At 42.0% G+C, this 24864-nt stretch overlaps 1 protein-coding gene across 1 annotated transcript in view; it reads right to left on the reverse strand.

Annotated features, from left to right (window-relative positions):
* Window positions 1-6649: 6649 nt before the first annotated feature.
* Window positions 6650-24864, reverse strand: part of PDGFRA (platelet derived growth factor receptor alpha) — a 34438-nt gene continuing 16223 nt past the window's right edge. Inside the window, exons 10-23 of the mRNA XM_054632750.2 lie at window positions 24363-24556; window positions 23808-23902; window positions 23566-23698; window positions 19410-19514; window positions 18640-18750; window positions 17744-17897; window positions 16570-16736; window positions 15307-15422; window positions 14630-14752; window positions 13936-14047; window positions 12261-12360; window positions 12034-12139; window positions 11100-11335; window positions 6650-10026 (exon numbers count right to left, since the gene is read on the reverse strand). Coding sequence (XP_054488725.2) covers window positions 9879-10026; window positions 11100-11335; window positions 12034-12139; window positions 12261-12360; window positions 13936-14047; window positions 14630-14752; window positions 15307-15422; window positions 16570-16736; window positions 17744-17897; window positions 18640-18750; window positions 19410-19514; window positions 23566-23698; window positions 23808-23902; window positions 24363-24556 — 1900 coding nt within the window. The 3' untranslated portion in view covers window positions 6650-9878. The remainder of the gene's footprint in view (window positions 10027-11099; window positions 11336-12033; window positions 12140-12260; window positions 12361-13935; window positions 14048-14629; window positions 14753-15306; window positions 15423-16569; window positions 16737-17743; window positions 17898-18639; window positions 18751-19409; window positions 19515-23565; window positions 23699-23807; window positions 23903-24362; window positions 24557-24864) is intronic.

Here is a 24864-nt window from a genome sequence, read left to right on the forward strand (position 1 = left end):
AAAATTCAGATGGTTAGCAAAAATGGTATGTCTTCAAGATGTGCCTGCTGCACTAAAAAGATTTGATCTCAGCCTCGGCTGTGGGTCATGTGAGATAGATAAATAATTGATTTTTTTATTTACTTAATTTATTGCTATTTTAAAATTTGTTTAAATTTTTAAACTATTTTTAATATCTTCTTTTTTCCAGACTCATTAAAAAATTAGGAATTTGCAAACATTCCCAATATTTGGAGTGCTTGTCTATTCAGAGAGAGAAGGTACGGTTAAGTATATATAAATATAAACAATCCAATATCATTACATCAGATCAGTTCAACAATATAATGACATAGAAATAATAATCTGACAGTATTTTAGCTGCTGCATGGCTACTGGATATAAAACTCAAGGTAAAATGAAGAATGGGTGATTTGGGGAGGTGACAGGAGGGTCAGTTGTCAGCTGTTCAAATCCAGCCCAGGCTGCCCTCAGCAGTAGGGCAGTAATGGAACTATCACTGCCCTTACCTTCAGGCAGCTGTTTGGCTGCAGTAAAATGAGACCGTGGCCTACTCCCTTTGTTTTAGGTTACCCATGCCTCTGTTCTCCTGACAGTGCCAAAAAAGCTCTCAGACTACTCCCAAGAAGAGAGGTGTCAATGCACAAAACTCAGCAAGGATGTCTCGAGTGATGGGAAGCACATCTAGAAGTGAGAAGCTTCATGCCAGAATCACAACATTCTCTGAGCCCTAAAGGAGCCTCCTTCAATGCAGTAGTTTCTTTTAAAGTTTTGGAAGGTGTCCTGGTGATAACCTCAAGGCTAAATCCTTAATAGTCCCTCTTGGTGATCCAGGAGTGTCGCAGCTTGACTTACTGGTCTTGACCAGAGTCCTGCCCAATGCTCCTGTGGGAGTGAGAACAGAGGTGCTTTGTCCTGGACAAGGTGACAGGGTTTAATCCCTGCTAGCACTGTAGGATGTGCCATAATATGGTGTTTATCCTGCCTAGTGATTACATGGTATGGCTCCTCCTCCTACCATCTACAACTGTACAGGGGTCCTTCTACCTCCCTCACCAGCAGCAGATCCTGTTATTGGAGAGGTCTCCTGGAACAGAGCTGCTGTTCCTCCCACACCATGAGTCAGACAGATCTCAGCAGTAGGGCCAGCAGTATGTGTGTGGCTGAGGGACCTCATCAGGACCCTGGGGACAGCATGATAGAAGGCTGCTGGAATCAGATATCTAGTATTGGAGAGAGGAGAAGACAGGGAGGCAGGTTTGCCATGAGCTCCATCACCACTGCTCAGCAGACGTGTAAGAAAATTCTTCTTTTCTACTGACTCAGTACTCTCACAAGCCTCCTGCTCTCTCCCTGGTGAGGGAGAAGAAGATAACCTGAGCAGTATTGTGACAAAGTTCAGTGCTGGCACAGCAGAGCTCCCTGGCTGAGATGGTCTCAGGATTAATATGCTGGCAGGTTGGCAACGTCTTTTATGAGCCCCATTCACAAAGCTGGCAAAACCCAGGCAGCACCGGCGGCGTCTCTGACCAGTGTGAAGTTGTAAGGCTGTGGTGGGGCTCAGAGCCCTTTTCCCATTACTCCTGAGCCATAAAGGGGAGGTTCCTGTGGGCAGGGAGCAGCCAGCAGGCAGATATGTGCCCAAATACACATGCCACTGTGTTCTGCTCACATGTTTGAGCCCTTGTGTTGGGGACCCCCTTGGAAAAGGAGGCTCCCACTGGCTCCCAGAGCCGACTGCCATAGGGCGGAGCAGGGGAACAAAATGCATCTTTCATGCCTGGGTATCCCTTATCCACAGTTTAAGCAGCAACCCAGCAGACACAGTTCTCTATCTTCTATCCTCTATCCTCCCCCAGCATTTATTTGGAACCGCAAGTATAAGGAGGTAAAAGTGGATTTCAACCGGGTCAAAAAACCCCAATAGCTTACTTTTTAGTCCATAGCAAAACTGGAATTTTCAGGAAAAAAAATTTGAATATCAAAATATTCAAGCCAAAAAATAAAGTTTTTAATTTTTGGCAGCTCAGGACAGGTTTGGGCTGCTCAGTTTTTGACAGTAAAGCAACATATATTCGCACCATTTTTTTCGTCGTCTTTTACAGTATGCTGACATTTTCAAATGCATTTTCTCTTGAAATGCAGTTTCTCTTGAACATTCTCAACAACGCTTTTTCACGGTATTTAATTCTCAGGGTTTCTCACTGCCAGGGGAACAGCCGAGGATCCAGGGAGGAGCCGTGGAAATGCATTAGCAATGCCAGCTCTCAAGAGCAGCTCAAAGTGGCACTGGACCCCTTCAGTTCTGGCCTTTGGCAGCAGCTGGTGTTGTCCATGTTGGAAGTGGAGCTGAGATGCAGCAGAGCTCCCAGCCCTCATCCAGTGGGAAGCTGAAAAGTGTAGGCGCAGGAGAAAAGGGCCCAGTCAAATGCACCCTTGATCAAATGGTGCAGTCTTAGCAAGACAGCAGAAAAAGCAGACTGTGTCATGCCCCAGCATTGTCTCACTACTTGTGCCAAGCCTTGCAGTCAAGATGGAGCATCTCCTGACCAGCCCACAGCTGTCCCCTGTACTTGCAACCAAAGGCAGTGTCAAAGCCTCCATGTTGCTGCATTACACTGTAGCTGGAAATGCTATGGAGGGTCTTCTATACATTCCTGCTTTTGCATCCATAAAAACCAAGTGCAAGCAGCTCTGACCCAGCCCAGGAGGGGTTGGCAGTGGCACCCCTCCTGCTCTTCACTGAGCAATCTCTCTGAGCCAACAACAGGGAGACAGCTCAAAGAAACATGGAAAGGTCTTGTGATGTAGTGGGAAAACACATTTAACTAAATTCACCTGCATGTTTTTACTGAATAGAAGTATTGCGCTATTTTTTTTCCTACAGGCATCTTTTCTCCTTCAGGCCAGTCCACCTCCACTAACTTCTAGCCAAAGGAGTTCCTACTTCATACACAGAGCATCAGTGTTGCACACATGTAACCAGGACTGCTGCAGACAGACACCAGGAACTACACTAAAAACAACTAAAATATGCTGATGAAATCCCACTTCCCTGCTCATCCAGCCCATCAGACTAGAAATGATAGGGTTTCTGAGCTCCTCTGAGCAAACAGTGTGAAAATATAAGTCTTGGTTTGGTGCATGCCCAGAGTGTTGAACTAAGAACACTTGTCTCATATGTAAGCAGCTGCAAAACCTGATATTTACACAAGGATTCACAGAGATGAGAAAAGCCTGTGTATTTTTTTTCTAGATTGCAGGCTCTGATTCAAATGGGAATTAATTTGGGAAAACCCTTTGGTTTGTATCATACAGCATGCCAGGTTAAATGACTAGAGTAGACTCTATTTTTTGTATAATTGAAGATTAGCTTTAGAGCATTGACATTGTTCCCACATCAATATAGTAGCATATTTTTGCCTACCAAAGCACCCATCATTTGCATGTCAAATAGATTGTGAAAAAAGCAGAACTCTACCTTTAAAAGCACTCAATAAACGAGATCACAAATGGACTTGGTATAAATACAATTACACTTCTATACGCTTTTTTGCAGAGCTGTCTCTGGGAACCCACACATGCTTGGCTTACCTTAGACAAGGTGGCTGCAATTTCAAAGCTTAGAGCTGCCTTTAAATGGCTTTCTTAGACTTGGGTATCAGCTGGCACATGCTTCTGCTGGCAGCACAAGGGCTGTTGTCTCAGCCACCCAGCAGTAATATGCAAAAGAAGGCTTTTATGAGGCCAATTAGTAGAGCTGGAAAACCCAACCCAAGCCCCATCTCAAGGGCTCGAGTACCTGATGTGAGTTTCTTCTCATTTTGTTCAGATTTATCAGGTTGTCTAATAAATTACATCCCCCTTCTTACAAAGCTTGGATCACTTTTATGGAGAGATGCTGAAGCAGACAATGCTCCTGCTGGCAGAAGCCAGCAGAGCTAATGGCAGGGTGGATACAGCACAGTGGATACATCAGATTGCTGCAGGGAATAGCTTGCAAACTCAGCCTAACCTCCACCCCCCATGCTCTCTAGGGGTTACATTTTGGGGGTCTTGGTACATACATTAGGCTGGTCCCAACTATTTCTTTGAGTCTCACAAAGGCACATGAACCTGGGCCTCAGCTCAGCACTGCTTTTAGCTCCCCATCTAGCACCAGCACAACACTAAAGCAACAAAAGAATGAATGCAGAGAAAAAGACATCATCTCAGGTGATATTAGGATATCTAAGGTATCACTTCTTGCCTCATTTTAAATCATATTTTATTTTAAATCCCTCCCTCTCTCTCCACAGGAGGTAAGTTTTTTGAGGCAAAAGGCAGAGTGCCCTTCAGCACTATCAGGAATAGCAAGGCAGTTGCCAGTCTCATCCTGTAAAAAACTACCATTATCACAATAGGTTCAAAGGTCTTCCAAACAAAACAGCTGGAGCTGATGGACACTGTGTGTTCCTCCTATTGCTTTAAGAGCTCCAGCTGCTCTGCCTCTGCAGTGGCAATACATCCATGTTGCTGTGCAAGCAAAAGCAGAGAAAGGATGAGGAAAAGAACAATTTCCCATATTTTTGTCTGTTGCTTCCATCTTGTGGCCAACTTGGAAAAGAAAAAAATGGGGTTTTATTTCGGTAAAGTTATTATTAACAAATGAAAGGAAACACTGGAATTTTTAGAGGTGGTTCTAATCCTTACCTCCAGCTGTTTGGATGGGAATGAATTGGGGTTGGAAGCTAGGTTTTCCCTTTGAAAAGCATTGAACACTAATGCCAGCAGAGGAAGGGGTTGGTGCCCCCTCTGCCACACACTCTGTTTGGTCTCATACCAGCTGCTGTGCCAAGGGTGCAGGACAGAGACGGGGTCAGGAGGACAAGTCCATGAGTGCTGAGCCCCACCCTCACCATGCTGAAGGCAGCAGTGATGGGACTCCAGCAGGTTATGGACTCTGCTTCACCTGCTGGCTTCAAGAGCTAGCCCAGATCTATGAGGTGGAGTCTCTCTTCTTTGTTTTTGAGCCTACAAAGTCTTTTCTTTGTTTCCCTTTCATTTTTCCTGGGGATTATGCCAGCACACAGCTCCCATACCACACAGCCTCTAACAGTGGGGATAACTTGATGGGACACAGTGATCTTGCTGAGACAGTTGCAGAGGCACCATGCCCCAGGTTTCCAGAGCCATGGGGGGCATCTCAAGAGGGCTGGATAATTTCTTCCTGGCTTGTGAACCTGCTGCTTTTTCCACTCATAGCAACAGAGCTTAGCCAAAAATCTTTTTACCTGCATAACCTAAAGTAATTCTCTTCCTATCCTTCTGGCCAGAAGCCTGCCCTTCTCAGCTCCTGGCACAGTGCTGCTCTCTCACAGCTCCTGTTTCCTGGGCAGACTGCCTCTGCCTGGTGCCATTGCATGTCCTCAGCACATTTCCAGCCAAATACTTGCTGAGGCCTTGAGACATGGAGCAAGCTGATGTGTGGAACTCATGTTGGACCCCCAGCCTGGTGGAGCAAGGAGCTAGAATTTTGCCCAAAATGGATCTGCTTTAGCAAGAAGGTGAGAAACTCTCTACCCATGCTCTCCCCAGCATGGACAGATATGCTCACAGGCACACACAGCCATGCCCTGTGCTTGGGAGGATGCTCTGTAGCCAGGCTCTTGCATAGAGAGATATTTTGGTACCCCACACAGCAGAAATGATGAGTCCATTGGTCCTTGTGTCTCACACAGCTGCTGAGCTGCCAGAAGAGCAGGTGCACAGCCCAGCAGGATGTAAGGGCACAAGCACTTCCAGGGCTCTTTCCTGTGCCCCTCTGGTGGCAGGAAGTGGTGTCTGTCTGTGCAGGGCTACAGGATAAAGACTCCTTTCAGCAAGGACACACAAAGGAGACACAACCTACTGTAACCCGTATCCAAGGCAAGGGCCCAGGATGCTGCAACCCATTTGAATGAGGAGGGGGATATGTTAGATGGAGAGTTCATCTCCCAGCAAGTTCCCAGCAAGAACAGTGACCACCCCAAGGACAGAAGGTTGCTAACCTACCCATTCACAGGGCATTCCCACAGCCAGCCTTGCCTGGCTCCCACTGGAAAACCAAGACAGCCTTTCGTGCAGGAAGTGAAGCTGCCAAGTTTAACTCTGATTTCAGGTTGAAATCTTGAAAATCTTCTCAAATTCACATTCAGTTACATATGCTGTGTAAAATTGATTCTGTGGGAGCACAGAACCATACTAAAACTTTAGTGTGATTCACAATGGTGGTGAGTTCAGCACAAGAACAGGGTTCAAAAAACCCTGTAGCCAGGGGCCTCTCCTGAGTGTGGGCAGAGCAGCAGGCATCAACCCCCCAGCACACATGGTGCCAAGGCCAAGGGTTTCATGTTGGGCAGGGAGCCCAGTGCCCACCCACTCACCCACCCAGTGCTGGAGCACCATACCTGCTGTGTTTTGGGCAATAATACGACTGCCCACAGATGTCACTTGGTATCCTGGTCATTTGCTGCCAGCACTCCTTCACTGTGGAAGAGCTCAGAGACAGGGTTGTCATTACTGATTGATGGCTTCACAGACAGCTCAAGGACCTCTTGAGGGAAAAAATCCCTGAGCAAGACTGATTCTTTATAACCATCTTTCAATAAGTGAGTATAGACCCCTCACATATCCTTAAATTATATATCATTTATTGAAATATAAAGATCTTCATTTACAAGATTTTTTCAAAGACAAAATATCAACAGGGGCATTTTTGAAATACATTTTGTGCCTATCATCACTCAGGCCAGTTTGCCCTTCTTCAAACATTTCACAACAGCCATCATTTTGGAAACACTTCCTTTTTTATTATTCTAAAATATAACTTTTGGACATTCAAAGTGCAACAGTTAACGTGCCTGTGGAATATATCACAGTAAAAAAAATATAAACAAAGGCAGTGATATAGCTGTCATAAATGTTTTGGCAGTATTCTAGAAGTCTATATAAAAATACTTATATACATATTGATGTATAACATCATCATATCTCACGTCCTTCATCATGTAATAGGACCATTTTGTACAAGTTGCAGACCACGCTGTAAGGAATTGGTTGGCCATTCCAAATCAAAAGCTGCATTTTGTAGGATAACACTGATTGTCGTTATACAATTACTGTAGCAAAAGGTTTGGGAGTATCTCTTCCAGTGGCTTCTCAAAAAGTAAGCCATAAAAAAAAAAGTCTGTAATACTGATAATATTGTGAAACTAAACAATTCATTCTCATCCTTTCACACTTCTCCCTCTCTAGTAAATCCTTTCTCTTCCTCTTCTTCTCATTCCAGTTTCCAGGACAGCTTGTCTGATTCCAAGCCTGCCGTGAGCTGGGTTTGGCTAGACCCCTGCCAGGGATGCAATTGATCTGTACAATACTCATGACAAGATGGAGAATCAACATTACCATGTACCAGAAAGTGAGCCAGCTCTGGTTCATTGGCTGAGTCTAGCCTGAGATGCACTGTGAGATACAGAATGAGGCTGGTGAGGAGAAGGCAAAGCTGCATGAAAATGTCCTTAGATTCCAGTAACTGATATAATAAAACATGCTGGGGCTGATTTTCAAACCCTGAAGAACACTAGGCCATGTGCAAAAATGCAGGTGAAATTGCTTGCCTAATTTGAATGTGTAGTTGTAAAGACTACACATGCAAATTAAGGCACGTGTCATCTCAAGTGGCCATTCAGATATCTGGGATATCCATAGACAATTTGCGTTTCCTCAATTCATAGTTTGTAACTGGAGGGAGATTTCACACCATCCCATCTGTCCTGGCTGTATCAAGAGTCTATGTTTCACAGTTGTCCCCGTACAGAGCTCAGTGACATGTTTGGCAAAAGCATGGTCCCAGGAAGACACTTGTTCTTGATCTGTCGAATGCAAGAAGTAGAGGATGCACCATCAATCACCATTCCTTCTGATTGTCAGCTTCCATCGGGGTTGAAAATGTGGGGGCTCGCTTCAGGTCCTGTTTTCACATTTGCTGTGATCTTGTGCATGGCCTCTGCCAGGTGACAGCTTGAAACCCAGACCCAGAATGATTTGCCTGTGCAGTGTCCCACGCTGGAACACTGCCAAAATTGCATTTTCTTTTGTTTGATCTGTAGCTGTCCACAAGTGAAGTCAAGGGGACTTACGAAGCTTTTTGTAGGGCTATTTGAAGGTAAACTGTAGTTTAACATGGGAGCATGTTCTGTCAGTCACTCTTTCACACTTCCTAGGAAACTACTTCAACACAGGAATGAGTTTGCACCACATTTGCATTGATTGTATCGTAACAGAGGCTGGGCATATCCTACGAGGTGCTCATTGCACTGAATTAAGGCAAAGTGTGAAAGCTGAGTACCAGAAAGGATGGGGCCCTTGGCAGCGACATAATTTTTTTACATGTAAGTCTTCCAAAGTATCATATCTCAATAACACATTGTACAGTGATAGCAGTAATCATAATACTTTGTTCATATAAGGGGTGTCAAAAATCAACAATTGCAGGCTGAAAGCAGATTCATTTTCATGCACTTTTTTCCAAAAAACGCTCCTAGAAGTATTTACCTTTTGTAGTTACAGTCTGCAAAGATAGTAGATATTTCTGCTCCTGTTTAAACTTGAAAACTATGACAAGAATATTTTCTGCATATTTATTTCTGCTTATTTGAAGTTGCATTTCAGGCTAGGAGAAATGTCTTTGTTTCTTGAACAGTTTAAATATCAAGTAAATTCTTCACAGCTAACCTCAGGATAAGATTTCTTTTGAGTACCATGAAACACTAATAATGGGGTATTGCTGGTGGTTTATCATAATCTTCCATTCTCCAGCATCTTGGAAATCTGGTATAATTTTTTTAATTGAAATTTTTAGGACCTCACTTAATCAGAGGAAAACTAATTGCTTCTAGTACATCTGATTAGAAAAGCTACTCAGCTCATGAAAGAAAAAAATCTTAATTTTTTTCTCCATGTTAAAGTAGTTTTAGCTAACCAGAACAATTACAATTCTGTGTAGATCAAAAAAAAATTCATAAAATTTTTGGGCTGGAAATTTCTCCCCTGCACTTAAAAAAGTGTTTTGAAATTGTGCTTTTACTGAAGGACAATGGATTGTAAAATATACATTTAGTGTTACTGAAAACAGTAGTAGTATTATTTTGAAAACAGCTACCTTCTATAGTTAATAAAGACTTACTAGGTTTCTAACACCTATTATAGACTGAATTTTAATTATCATTATTATTATCATTATTATTCCCCTTTACTTGCATTAATGGTGGAAAGTAACATGTTTTATAGTACCGGTCAGTCCCTTGTGGTTTTAGACCTTTTTGGTCCAAAAGTGGTTTTTGCATGTTCTTCAATTCACATGATAGTTCAACAGCAGCTGACATTGAGATTGAGGGAGGAAGTACACAGAATTCATGAATGACCTCTTCTAAAATCCATGGCATTTGTTCAATGTGCACCTCAAAAGATCCTTGAGTAGTCAGTTATTTACATAATTACAATGGTGACGTATTGCTGCAGTGGAAATATGATCCATCAAAGTCATATGAATGCCCTTGAAACACAAAACCGGTCTGTTTGTGGCCTTTCCCTTCATCCTCCTACCAGTTGGAATGGCAAACAACACTGAGATGCTACTGAAGTACTGCAAGAAGCAACACTAAAATATCCATCTTCAACATGTCTCTTTCATTTATACTCAGGCTGAGTCCTCTGCCCATTTCTGGGCATTCCTTTCTACAAATCCACCTCCTCTTCACATCCTTGACGTTGCAATAAAGTGGTTTTCTCTGTGGAGCAGAAGTCTGTAGGCAGCTGGGGAAGCTTCCCTGTGTGCAGAGCTGGCAGGTGTCCGTGGCTTACAGGAAGCTGTCCTCCACCAGGTCTGAGGAGTCGATCCCAATGTCGTCCATCATGTCAATGTCCTCAATGGTCTCGTCCTCTCTCTTGATGAAGGTAGAGCTACTGGAACCAGTTTCAATGGCACTTTCTTCAGATGTCTGTGAACTGGAAGAGACAGATATTTCAGAGATAAGGTATGTGGTGACTGTGGCTGGGTAAACACTCCAGTCTCTAGCAGAACTGAACGCTACCTCCCCAGATGCTTTCTGACCCACAGGGCACTCTTAGGTGACTATGACCACCAGTTTCTTAGGACATGACATATCTTGTATATTAAAAGTAGTGAACCACCTTGGAATTCAAAGGAGCGTGCTGGCACTCAGCCAGATACTTGTTGGAGAAGTAGTTTTATGACACTACTGTGACTACAGGTCACTTAGGTAAATCTGGGGAGGTCAGGTGAAAATAAGATGGCAATAACAGGCAGTAAGATAAGAATAACAGACAGAGATAATATGTCTTAATTTTTGGTAGTACTTTCAGGGACTTCTTTCTTCCCTGACTTGAATAAAGCACAAAAATACAAAAAAAAAAAAAAAAAAAAAAAAAAAAAAGAAGAAGAAAAAAGGCATTTCTAGGTTGCTGAATCTATACACTGTGAATTAAGGGCTGAATTAAACCTCCACAATTCACAACTAGGGTCAGGCAGTGCTGTGTTGTAGTGGCATTGGTCATGCAAATTGACAAGAAAGAAGTAAAAAGTTCTGGACACCCTGCTTTCATAGAAAACTAGGAGATATATAGACATAGAACATAGAAGATATTATCAACAACTTCTCCCAGGTTTTAGAATTTGTCTCATACAAACAAATCAATCCTTTGAGATCTCATATGAAGCTCAAAGGAGGCAAGATGTGATGGAAATTCTGCCCACAGATCCACAAGACAACCACTGTGACTTGACCAAGCTATTAAAGGAGTCCCAAAAACACACGGAAGCCCCCTATCAGCAGTCACCTTACCCTGGCAACCACAAAACAGGCAAAATTAACTTCTTCCCATTGAAAACACCGTGGGCGGTCATACTACCATATTTATATGTGACTCCCCCAGTAAGTAGTTTGAACAGAGCTAAGGAAACCATTTGCAGAGTACTGTGCTGGAAAGTGGAAATGGACATTGCCAAACATGACCCCAAGTGGTGACTATGGGCTAAGGGATCTGTAAACTGCACCTACCTGTGTCTGTTTCTTTTGCCAAGCTCATCTTCAGAAACAGGGTCAATGTCGGGCAGGGGAATGATGTATCCACTGTCAGCACTCAGCCTCTGCTCGTCAAATCCACTCTCCCTGTCCTTTAGCTTGTCTTCATTCTTGTAAGTTACGCCAATGTAAGCATTGTCACAGTCCCCTCTCATGCGTGTGACAGCTGGGTGATCACTTTTCAGGAAGTCCAGATGAATCTTCTCATAGCTCTGAAAAAATTCATTTCAACCCTTCATTAGATGCTACTCACTAAGGCTGCCTTTCTTCAGATGGGCAGCTGTGATTCATTAGCCTAGCAAATATTCTGCCCTATGAGACAGCAATACTGGATAGAGAAGTCCAGAAGGTTCAATTGCTTTGAAGGGAGAAGTGACATGTAAGTTTTAGATGATGCAGGAGCAAAGATTTGTGGCAGCACAAAGCAGACACATAGGTGTGAAAGAAGGGTAAGGAAAAGGGAGTTAAGGTAGGTCAGAAAAATGAAACACTGAATGATGGGAAAGGCACAAATAGTCAAGACCTATCAGAAGTGTGAGGGGAAAACTTGCTGGTGTCAGGATCGGAAGAAGGAGACAGGGAGATTATACACATGGGCCAAGAAGTCCCTTTTATATAATTATTACACAGCCTACAAAATCCCATGAAAATATATAGAACTAGTTCCCCAGTAGAAAAATTGAGTTGTTAGGATTTAATTAGACATAAAGGGTTCTGCTTCCCAGTTAATACTGCAGAACTGCTTCTGTCAGCAAGTTTGACTGAAGAAACCATGCAATGTCCCTGTGCTAATCACATAATTCACATAGCTTAGAATGTGCCAGTTCAGTGCTCATGGCTCTCATGGCTGGAACAATGCTTGTAATTCCCTCTGAAGCAGTATACAGAAAACACAGAGAAAATTAAAAACCTTTTTGTACTCTCCAGGCAACAAGCTCTCCACAATTTCACTCAAATGGTAGAAAGAAGGTCTTTTCTCCGGTTCACTGTTCCAGCACTTCACCATAATCTCATACCTGCAGATAAGAAGGAAACCAGTTTAACCAGCTGGTAGAGGAACATAACAGATCAAACAGAAACTACAGCCAGAATTCTCTGGAGACTGGGCAGGTGTGGAAAAGCCAAATGCACACATACACTTCATTGGTGGCATGATCGGGTTTGGCCATTCGGTATCCGCTCTTGATCTTATTGTAGAAAGTAGAATCAACCATCATGCCAGGATAAGGTGTGCCACCTGCAGAAAGAGGAGAAACAAAAGTACTACTCTGTACTTAAATCCATGCAGAGTTCCCAAATACTATCTTCTTGTTGATGTTAACACTACAATTTAACATGACATCAGAATGATTCTTTCCTAGCCAGTGTTTCACATCAGAGCTATTGTCTTGGTGACGTTAAACCCTGATGTGAAACACTGGGAAAGTTTGAAGTGGATGCTAGTTAGGAAAAAATACCTTTTCAGTGTTTATAGAATGTATTGGGGACAGAGATTGGATGATACCTGGATCAGGTCATCAGCCTGCTTTGGCATGGCTTGTCAAAAAGTTTGGGCTTGGCCCAAGCTAACACAGCTAACTGATAATTTGGGGCTGCAGCACAGAGACATCATTGCCCTCCTGCTCAGATGTTGCTGATGTGTAAAAGAGTAATTCAAGCTGAAGTCAACATGGTAGCAAGATATAATTGACCTTTTTAACAAACACTGCTGAGGATATATTTTGCTTTCCAAAAAGGAACAATTTTCTCAGATGGAGGAGGCATACTATAATATTACTTCAGAAATCTCTGCCCTTTCAAAAGTAGGATTTTCACCTAAAAATGAGCTTCAGAACCTTCTTTACAGGTAGAGCAGTGAAGTTTAGTGCTTCAGTTCCTGAGCTGTCCAATGCCTCCCAGGGATATCAGGGAATGGCTATTTACAGGAGCCTGTGCTGCCCAGAGATTACAGGAATCAATACCATAAATAGTGGTGCAACTGTTGTTTTCTGAGAAGCAGTTATGTGACAACTTGTTCTAGCAAATAACATTAGGCTTGGGGTTGCCGTGGGGCAGCAGTAGGCACCACACAGGCATGAGTAATTCTGCTGGCAGTAAATCTGGGCAATGCAGGCTCGCTGGAGCGGGCCATCCACCCGTCCAGGAGGCTAATTAATTAATGAGGCTGAGGAGAGAGCCAGGCTGCTCCCAGCTGGGAGCTGTGCATTGTCTGGAACTGCTATGTATTGTCATAACCACTTTACACTGCCATAAACCAACTGTGTGAACAGTGTTGACCTGGAAATGAGAAATCAGTGTCCCAGAAGATTGACATTTATTTTCATTCTCTAATGGGACTAAGACAGCCTCTTTTGAAACGTGTATGAAGAGACTGTTCCAAAGCAGCTGCTGAGCTGGGCTGCAGCACCAGGCACCCCATTGCAAAGGAGAAACATGTTCCTTCTCATATTAGACAGAAAATCAATCCTATTGTGGCACACCAATACTTTTCCACAAAAGATTTTCACACAGTTCTTTTAGTTTTACAGCAAAAAAATGTATATCTCAAAAATAAACAAACAAAACCAAAAAAGGAAAACCCTCAAACAAAGGAACAAAAGAAATCCATACCAAAACTAAAGACAACTTTGGGAGAGTATGGACATTTCACTTCACACTTAACACTGGAATCTGAAATGCCATACAGAAGAACAACTAACACTGGATTTCATGCATATATATTTTCTATGCAGAATTTTAAATACTTCATGCAGAACAGTTTGAATTGAAAAAACTTAATCACTACATATAGGAAAATATTCACAGTACATACCAAGAGAAAATATTTCCCACAGCAGAATGCCATAAGACCAGACATCACTTAATGTTGTGTACAGGTTGTCAAAAATACTTTCAGGTGCCATCCATTTTACCGGGAGGAAAGTCTGAAATAAAAAGAAAGAAAGCCCAAACACACAGATTAGTCATTAAATAAATTGTTACTATTGCAATTGTTGTTTGATAGCCAGGAATAACATCTCTCTATAAGAAAATTTATGTTAACCTTGCTAGTGTTTATTTTTAATTCAATTTAATACAGAGGTACCAGGATTATAAGCAATGCTACTTGTTAGCTCCCCACAAAAACTAGTTAAACCATAGCTGTATTCATTTCAGTACTGGCAAATGAACAGGTAGTAAATGATTGAAAGTATGATACAAAATCTGGCACTGCTGAACTAGGTCTGATATGTCATTGTTTGACAGTTCCTTAGTAATTTATCCAGTCACAAAACCTGCCAGTTAAAAATGTCAGACTGTGAAGTACTGAATGTGTACTTTTTCACTTTAAAACAGAGTTAGAAAAGTTACAGAAATTAATGATCTGAAGATAAATTGTTCTGAGGCACATTCATCCCAATGGTCAATTACTATAACCAACATTGAATGGCAAGAACATGAAATAGCATTTAAAACTGACAATTTTCATTTCAGTTAAAGCAGAGCTCCAGAGATTAAGTACATACACTGCCCTTGGAGACATAGTTGGAATCATGCATGATGTCTCTAGCCAGCCCAAAGTCACAGATCTTCACAATTTTTCCTTGAGCCAGGAGGACATTACGAGCGGCCAAGTCACGGTGCACACACTGTGTGGAGAAAAATGAAGTTGTTCAAGGACATGCTTTTTCCATGAGGGCCACTGCCCTTACAAAAGGCTTGGCTTTCTAGGTGCAGTAGTAACAAGATCCTCTACTGAACAAGCACCTGCTAGCAGGGGCAGGGAGGCACCAGGCCTCAGGGCCAGCGAGGTCTCACATGGATGCATTTTAGGAGGGAGGAGGCAAAAGTGAGGTCACCCTTTCCCATTCTACCCCTCATGCACTAATGATACACCTGTGCTTCTCACCATGCTGATTTGTGACTGCATGGACCCTTCACCCAGACCCTGCTTTGATCCTCCACCATCTCTGGTACCCTGACTCCATCAATGTCACAGGATGAAGCAGGGGAAGACAAGTGACTGCTGCTTTGATTTTTCCCCACCATGGTGATCTCCATTTCCAGGTAAGTGAGAAAGCTATCTACATCTCCAAAAATAATACTATATTGTGTCATATGCTCAAAATCTAAATTTAAAACCATAGCTGCAGAAGACATTTTTACACCTTATTCCATTTCGCTTACTTTTTTATTTACTTACATTTTTAGAAGCCAAGAATTCCATTCCCCGTGCAACCTGGTAGGTGAAGCTCAGCAAATCCAATAGGCTGAGGCCTTCTGAACTGTCATCTGAAAGAAGGTTTTTGACTTCTGATTCTATCAAAAAAAGAAGAAAGATGTGATTTTGCTGTGGAGTGTGAAAGTAGAATCCATCTTCCCCTACCTATCATGATTCTGAGCCGATAATTTTAGCAGAGTACCATGACCAAAACAGTCTTTTTATAGTAACTATTGCCACTTCTAATGTCTGCATCAGTCACTGACACATACTGCATTTTTAAAAACAGCCAGTATTAAAAAGCAGGTTAGGGTTTTCTCCTGTCTGTAATTTTTTTCCCCTGGGAACAGCAGGAAAAGTGAGAAAGAATTGTTGATGGGCATTACTGGACTGTCACACAGGTTGTTTACTCATTGTGTGGTACAGAAATATTTATTTAGAGGTGATGCCTTCATTAGGGTTTTGTGCATGCATGTACATTCTCATCCATTTACTTTTGCTGAGCACTGTTGTTTCCCAGGCAGTATTCACTGGGACTAATCCAATACCAGCAAAAAGGGTCAGGAATTCATGGCAACAGTTCTTATTTATTTTATGAAAAATGCCGGAAAAAACCCAGTCAAAATTCAGTGATTCATTTTCCCTGACTGTCCTAGAGCATGAGTACATAAGTCTGCCATGTAAATCTGGGACTGGATATGGTTCCATTTCTGAGGCCTGCAGGCAGAAGTGGCAGTGTCTGATTTTAAACAAAAGCATATTTGGGTTCTGAGAACAGGGACAGGGAATAGGATGCATTCATTATCTTCATTACATAATCCAGGAAAATATTTGGGAGTGTTCTGCATTTGGTAAGTGTCAGTTAATGTGAAATGTAAGTGGAAACAGTACAATATAAACTACTATTAGTATTGGTCATTGCTATTGCTCAAAATCCTTCAAACTACAAGACTGATAAAATCACTGCCTCCAAAGAGTGCCTACAGCCCCATTGCAGAGCACAACTGCCCAGTGCTTCAGCACAGAAACAAACACACAATGAGACCCCTTCTGCCCCAGCAACATGCTCTCCTACACCCAGAGCAGAATGGAAGAACACAACCACAAGCTTTTAGCTTACAGCTTATGCTCACACTCTTGCTGAACAGAGCTAAACAGTTTTTGTGCATTTAGAGGACAAAAATCAGCTACCTGTTTACACAAGAGTGATTTGTATCAATGATACAGAAGGGACAGTTACATTACCTGACATGGATTTCTTCTTGTACGAAGCAGGGCGATCATACACAGATCTCTGGATATCAGAGTACTTAGAGCCCTCCTTCCTTTCCAGCATTGGCACGTACTGAGTGGTATCAGCTTGTTTCATGTCCATGTATTCTCCAGTGTTTTCAAATGACAGTATCACATAGCTGAAATTGGGAAAAAACACAAGTGTATCAGGTAGTGACTTCCCTGTCAGAGCATGTGCGTGTCTAATCATTCACTTAAGGTGTACTATTGTATTGAGGTGAAATTCAACAGCTGGCTTCTTGTTAGGAAATATAAAGATCATTACCAGATATCATATGTATTACATAACCATCACTTATTAGTATAGGTTACTGTGTATTACTGTAGTCAAACACGAGCGCCCCAAACTTAGGCTTTTGCCAGCAGTCAGGTATGTAACCATACCTTATTTCCCAAAATCCCACTGAACTCAAGTATTGTTATCTAGGGCTTTTAGCTCAAGGCATTCCAAATGATAAGTGTAATTTATTCACACAGGCAGTTTGCATCAAATCCAGTCCTGCTTAACAAACCCATGCCCTGATGAATGGTACTGGCTTTACTCAGCTACCAAGGCAGTTGATCTACTTCTCTGAGTGATTTTTTGAATGAATCTCTGTTCACTTTTTAAATCCTAGCTCATTTTATGGCATTACATTATTGCTGAATATATGATGACAAGCTTCCTCAACCATCATCTGGAAAAAGTTCTGGGATGGGATGAACATTAACAATTAGGACACTATTGAGACTGGCTAAGCCATTGGAAGATTAAGGAGAGAACTTGAGTTTGGAGAACAAGCCCTGCCAGGTTGTTTGAAGGGAAGGAGTTTTAGACACTGGAAATTCCCCAAGCATAGAAACAAGGAGACAGGTAGATGCACTTGGATATCTATGGAGAAACACAGGGGTCCTCAGACTGCAGGCATGTCTACATGCAGGAAACACAGATCTAGGACACATCAGGGAGATTGAATAAAAACTGTTGAAACCTTCCCAGACCTATGAAATGTGACAAATAAAAGTCTAATGAGAAAAATTAGGGAGGAGTTTAAACCAATGGATGAGAGTAATGCAATAAGGGTTTATAATGGCTTAAGTCCTTAAGTTGCAGGTCACTGATTTCTTTTTTTCATTTTTTTCCCACCTTCTTGTGCTTTCATCAGCAGGGTTCATCCCAAAGATATCCAAGTCTTTTTTAGGCTTTTCGGGGTGTCGGTTCAGGAAATTGTCCCTATTCTTATGCAGGTAGTTCACCAGATCACCATAAAAACAGTATTCAGTAATGATGTAAATAGGACCTGTTAAAATAAAGCAAAATTATGCATTGATAAGTTGGGGTTTTGAAAAACAGAAACAAATACAAAAAGCCTCTAAAAGTATTCGAAAATAGAGTTGTGAGTTAATGCATTTTTATCTACTAAGTTATGACTGCAATTATTACCAAATATCAAGAGGTTTTCTGAAAACCTATATTTGGTTATATTTATTGGTAAGTCCTCTATTTGAAACCTGTGTCAATGCCTGAAAATTGAACACAAACTTTTCCAAATAACATAAGAATGATAATATAAAAACCTTCAGATACGCAGTATGGCAAAAAAAAAAAAAAAAAAAGTGCTCAGAATTAAATTTGTACAGTTTTATAAAACAGGGCAATTAGAATATCTAGCCAATATTGTCCAATTTGAGGAGCAGTTGATTAGGTAACCTCCACCCTGGGTTCTGCCCCATTGGACCTCCTCCCCCAGTCTCCTACCCTATCTTTCTTGTGTCTATGATTACATGGTGCAAAATAAAAGGTCCTCAGTAAATTAACAGGCAAGACTAGATAAAATTTAAGGAATGCATCAATAAACATTTGTTCATTGCAAGAAGAAATCTGCAAAAGTACTAGAAGTTATACCTAGGCATTTAACAGTCTACAAAGCTACAAATATATGAAGATTACATAAAAATCTAAAAATCTTTAGGCACCAATGTGCTTGTTAAATACTGAATGATGATCCCACAGCAAACCTTTATTTTGTCAGCCAAACTCACCTGATTTTGTACAAGCTCCAAGCAGATTCACAATATTCAGGTGGGGGCCAAGATGTGTCATTATCTTCAATTCAGACATGAGTGCCTGTTTTTCACTGGATCTAGCTGTAGCTGTAGAGAAAAAACATATTAGTCACCTGGTGGGAGCAGTCACCTTTTTCATATTTACAAAAAAATTCTCCTTGCTTGCCTCATTGAAGCATCGCTGCCCCCATGTCCCTTACTTGATACATGTTTTTCTTAAGACTTGGAGAGGGCCACAAATGATTAGTAAGGGACTCCCTTGATGCAGCTCAGTAGCTGACTGAGTCTGTCCCTCTCCAGAGGGCAGTGGATTGCCACGTGGCAAGAAGCACTCTACAAGCTGCGCATTCAACACAAGCAAGCTCCCCATGGCTCCTACAGAATCACTGCATCAGATTCTCAGTTCTCATGAAGCAGGAAATCTTCAGTGAATTTATACAAGACCTGCCTATTTCCCCTTGTAGTATAGCCCTCATTTGTTCACAGGTATTCATGGTTACTTTATCTTTCTCAGTATTTGTTGAGTTATTGTAGCTGTTCAGCTAAACCTAAACTTTGGATGTTTTCAAAAGCCTGGGTACCTTCAGGCTTGAAATGCCATCAAGCAATCTAACATATAATTTGAAAATCCCATCATTTCACCATTCATTTTCAACTTCAGATACAAAGAATTATAACAAGCAATGTTTGAATAACCCTGTGGGAACCTGTTATCTGGCTTGGGAAATGGAACCATGACAACTTACGTTTCAGCATTTTCACAGCTACTTTCATCACGGGTTGAGAGCGACTCAATCCATATGCAGTCCCTTCAACTACTTTTCCAAATGCACCCGAACCAAGGATCCGACCTGAACACAAGGGAGAGCATTATTAATTTCAGAAAGTAACAGCAATTCAGCTCCTTTCCTATCTCCATTCCTCTACAAGTTGATTCTTGTGTGGAAAGGGCACATTCCCTTCACCAGAGCACCGGTATTATTGCTATTATTGTTGTTTTAAGCAGAAAAAGCAGATATGAAGTGCTATATTAAGTACAATTCTTAAAAAGATGCCAGCAAACATCAAGAGCACACCTGCACCTGGAAGCTCAGCTCATTCAAATTCACCCCTTCCTGTGCTCTGCCATCTTCACTTTATCCTCTCACATCATGGATTGTCCTAGGCTTAAGCTGACCTCTTTGCCTCAGTCAACACCTGTTTAAAACACAGGTGTGTTCCTGACTTACAAATCTTAATTGAGTCCCTCAGCTGTAGTTTTGGTCTTTTATATAATGCTGGATGCATCCAACATTAAAATGGACTAAAGCACATCAACAGCCCATTCAGAAACAGACAGGCAGCACCATTTCAGATCTGCAAGATGATGAAATACATGTTGATCACATATGAGGGGAAATTTCTCTGAAGTCTAATGTACAAGTGCGTTTCATCTGCTGGAATAAATTGTATCACAAATTTCCAAGTGCTGTAATAAAACAGCTAATGTTTATATACCCTTTTGCTACAAATCAATTTAGACAAAAATTTGGGATTAATATATCCTGTTTTCTAATATGGATACAGTCTCCAGAAGAATTTTGTACAGATAGAGATTTTAGAGAAATATGAACTGCACAAACATTCTCCAAAATGCTGTACTTCATAGCTCCTGCATTGAAAGCCAAGTTCATCAAGGGAACACTTAGTGAACAAACCTGTGTATGAGGTCCAGATGCCCGAATATAATCACATGCCTGACAAGCTGTTGCTTTGTTTTTTTGTTACTTTTTAACTTGAAGCACAGAAAGAATGAGTAGTAACTTTTACTATAGAGATACACAGCATTTTGTCTTTGACGTTCGTTTGCAGTTTGAACTTGTCACCTTTTACACTTCTGAAGGTGTTATCTGGCATGCAATGCCATATGTTTCTGTTATCCTCCAGCTACTGCCCCCACTTTTATTGTGCACATGCTTTCAAAAGAAAATTTCCAACCAAACAATATCTACATCATTAACAAGCACAAGAAATGGTTAAAGAATGCTTAGCTGAGTTAACACTGGTGAACCTCTCCAAGATTATGACAGCATAGTTTGTCATGCACACAGAAGCTATGTGATTTCTTTTCAAGATTCCCATGCTCCAAAGGTTATCCTTCCCAATCAGGATGTGAGAAAGCTTCACACTAAATTTTAGACTAATTCAAACAACCTGAGTTTGAAATTTGGCCCCTGAAACTTTTCAAGCTGAAGGTCTGGGAGCCATATGGCAGGATGCAGCCCTTCAGAATGTGATGGCATCTGCTGATGCTCCTTGATCTTCTTGTCTTCACAAGCCAATTCCTCCCCAAAACCATATTGTCAGCTGAGCACGAGGCACACATCTCCCTCTCCATCACCTCTGCTGGGCTGGGGTGCATGTGGAGGCAGTGAGAGCACTTCCAGAATGGCAGGGAGCCACCACTGCTATTTCCCCTTCTCAACCCTCTGTGCAGATGTAGCCCAAGCCCCATGTCTTTTGCATTTGAAATTTGGAGCCAGGTGGGAGCTAACTGCCCAAGAACTGGGAGCATCTGTAATGCCATCATATTCTTGGTGAGTGCTTCATTGAGGCTCAAAATTACAGAGTGAGTTTACTTTTCACTATAAAGGCACTGCTGTGATCTGCTCACTGGAGGAGCAGTGCTGCTTCACCACCACAGAGGGACTGTGCAGACACAAGATTCCTCAAACTAGTGGAGGAACAGCAGCTAATTCAGCCTCTGTACCCATCCACAGAGCTTATCTGCTGTGCCTGCCAGAGAGGTGCTGCTTTTCTGCTCAGAGGATACAAGGGTGGGGTGCGTGAATTTGTTCCAGATGCAGCCATCTCAGCTGGATGCTTCTTTTTCTAAAATTGGCCTGGGATAATCAACCCACCCCAAATGAAACCATAAGTCTCTTGGGCTATATTAAAAGCCAAACAAGTGTCAAGCCTTATAATCTACATCCAGTTTCTAGACTCATTAAATTAGATACCACATCTCTGACTGTTGTGTGACCTGAATCTTAACTTGCCTTTTTCAAATAGGCAAGGGTCAGATTCTGTGTCAGACCAGCATTTCATTTAATTAAGGTCACCAGGACAAATAAGTGGCTTGCTGGGAAGTGATGAGAGCAATTCTGCTGTCTCTGTACAGCCACCCTGGTATCCTGAGCAGCAGCACTCTGACCCCATGCCTCAAGAGGCGCTGCTCTCAGCACTGTCAGCCAGATGAGGAGGTCCAGGTCCTGCTGGGACCTCACCAGTTCTCAGCAGAGCCAGGAGAAGGCAGTGGTGCTCAAACAGCTCATGGCATTACTGCATTGTTCCTTCTGGTACACATCACCTGGACTTGCACTGGTTCAGGAGCCCTTTAAAGAGCAGTGCACTGCATATACTGTGGATCAGTGATTGCAAAGGGAAATTTGCAGTGTAACCCAAATTTATCAATTGAAGCTCCATCCAGCCAATGCTCAGAGTTGGCCTTTAACACAGCACTGCACTCCAGGCACTACTGGCTAGAAAAAACAAATAAATGCCAGCTGGCTTACACAGCTAGGATGGAAAATGCTCATCTGGCAGGGCCAAAATGGGTTTGTGACCTGCTTCAGAGCCTCTCTGAACTAAAGGTATAATTGCTTTACTGTCATCTCCCAGTTAGATAAAAGAAAATCCATACAAATCAGAATTGTCATCCCTAGAAACAAAAGAGGCTCCCCCCTCACCAGCAAGCATTTAATACCTCAAAAGCACCAGCAGGTGAATGTGTCAAGTAGAGCAGTTGTGCAACCCAGATTGACAAAAGGATATGGAGCACTGGGTTTGAAAGTTACTGACACTTCTGAACACACTTGTAAACAAGAAGGCATTGAAGCAGGCTGTGCTCATGAGTCAGAGGGAGACAAAGTCACAGTGGTGGTCTTTAACAACTCAGATCTGACAAATCCTATTTAGGCATATAATTAAAGTCTGGGTTGTAATAAAATAATTCCATAAAACATTCACCCTCCTCTAGTCTTCAATTAGCAACATGAATTTAATTAAAGGATATTGTTCCTGAACTGGAAATTTTTCTCTTGCTTCTTTCAAGAATTAACTCTTTCTCAGTGATGGTGAAGAAGTACACATGGGGAGTATGCTTGTTGAAATACATCAAACAAAAGACACATTTCATCTTCTTCTCCTGTGTTTTGCAATACAAATTTGGTTCACAGATATCTCCAAGAAAGGGAAGCCTTGTGTGTTTAAAGCACTATCTTGATTGAGCATTAAAATTTTCTACAGTCATTACACTTTCAATTGATATAAATGAGAGGTTGGGCCAGCCTTGAGGAAATAATTACGACTGAATTGTGCATGAATTCCAATGAGGAATAGCAAAGCAAGAAAGCAGAAGGGGAAGGAAGAAGAAAGAAGGACAGTAGCCACAAAAATATGCAGTTACTCAGCGCTGATATGTGCATGGCATAGATTAATAATTTTTAAAATATTTTTAATAAAACTACGTAACTAGTTGCAGATTTTCTTGGTCTCTGCACATAACTATATAAATGTCTTGCAAACAAAAAATAATTATGTCCTTCTTGTGGATGCCTTAGCAGAAATGAGGGTTGAAAAGGGTGTTTAACACTGAGAGACTCCCCTAAGCCACGTAAAGGTGGACACTGCACACAGGAGGAGAAAAGGAGTGCAGGCACAGGAGACATTAACACAGGGACCTCAGGGCTGATGCCACTGTAGAAGAGGATCAGGTAGGAGAACTGATGACAAACAGACAGACAGAGACTCTGGACTTTGTGGCCATAACTTCCATTGCAAATCCTGCAGACACCTCAGAATGGTCACTGAATGTCTTTCTCCCCAAAGAAGGGTGGGGCTAGTCCCTCACAGAAAACTTACCAAGCACTAACCCATCTCGAGGAAACTCCCATCTGGAGTCATAAGGCAGTTGCATTGGGTCCACATAAATGTACTCGTGGCCATCAGGGCTGATAGACTCAATGACTCTCCATCTAATCTCATACCTGGGCTTCTGCAGAGCACATTGAATGCAAAACCAAGCATTAGTCCTGGACCTGACTTTAGAGCAGATCAAAACCCAGCAGGGCTCAGCACCCAAATTGAAATACTTCTCTACATACCTGTTTCCATATGATGACCAGGACAATCAGTGAAATTATCACAATCACTAACAGCACTAAGACAGCAGCAGCCACAGTTAGCTCTGATCTCAAGGCTGTGGAGTAAAAAGATAGACCATATTTTCTTCCTGAGCCATGAGGAACATCACACACATAAGACACCCACCTCCCCTCTCATTGCAGTTCCTGTGTGCTGCAGAAGCAGCAGGAGCAGTTCCTGAGGCTGGTGACTATAAAGTCTTTCCAAGCCCAGAGCTGCTCTGCCATCATGTTCCAAAACCAAATGCAGATTGTCTAGAAGAATGTCCCAAAGCCAGTACTATTAAAATGATAAAATGAATTATGGAACCACATAATAAGCAAAAAGCAGATGCACCATAAAGACCTGTAAAAGGCATCATCATCTTCAGAAATACTGGGGTGAAAAAAAAAATCCAGTTTAATTTATTATCTACAACAATTCATATTTTTATCCATTAGGACTGAACTGGGGGGAGTTAGAGCAGGGCCAGACTGGCTCTGTTGTAATTGCACAGAAGGACAAAGCAAACTCACTGGGAGCCACAAGCTTCAGTTCTCGAGTAACGGCACCGAGGTCATTCCTTGCCACACATCGCACAGCCAGGGTTTCCTCTACCTTCTGGAAGGTCACCTGGCTTTCCACCATATTTTTCTCATCCAGGTGGGCTTCCATGTGTATATCAGAGATATTGTTAGTCAAAAGGGTCCATGAGGAGTCATTGTTGCACCTGCAGGGAAGAATAATGGAGGAAATGAGCACTGGGTGTACATATGGATAAAGAGTGAACAGAACAAGAATTACCTTTCCCTGCAAATTTCTTCTGGCAACAACATATTTAAGGGCCAGAAGGGTCTTTAGATTGCATCTCTGAAAAACCTGTACCTTTCTTCCTTCAAAATTAAAATACTCCCTGAACGGAGGGACAGCTACTTCTCAAAATCCTTACTCAAATCTGGACTGTGAAACCCTTGGAGTCAGCTTACTGAACAGAAAGCTTTTATGAGAGAAAGCTGAATTGATGCATTGTTTTGTGTC

The sequence above is a fragment of the Agelaius phoeniceus genome, chromosome 4 (genome assembly GCF_051311805.1).
Source record: "Agelaius phoeniceus isolate bAgePho1 chromosome 4, bAgePho1.hap1, whole genome shotgun sequence".
Taxonomy (NCBI): Eukaryota; Metazoa; Chordata; class Aves; order Passeriformes; family Icteridae; genus Agelaius; species Agelaius phoeniceus.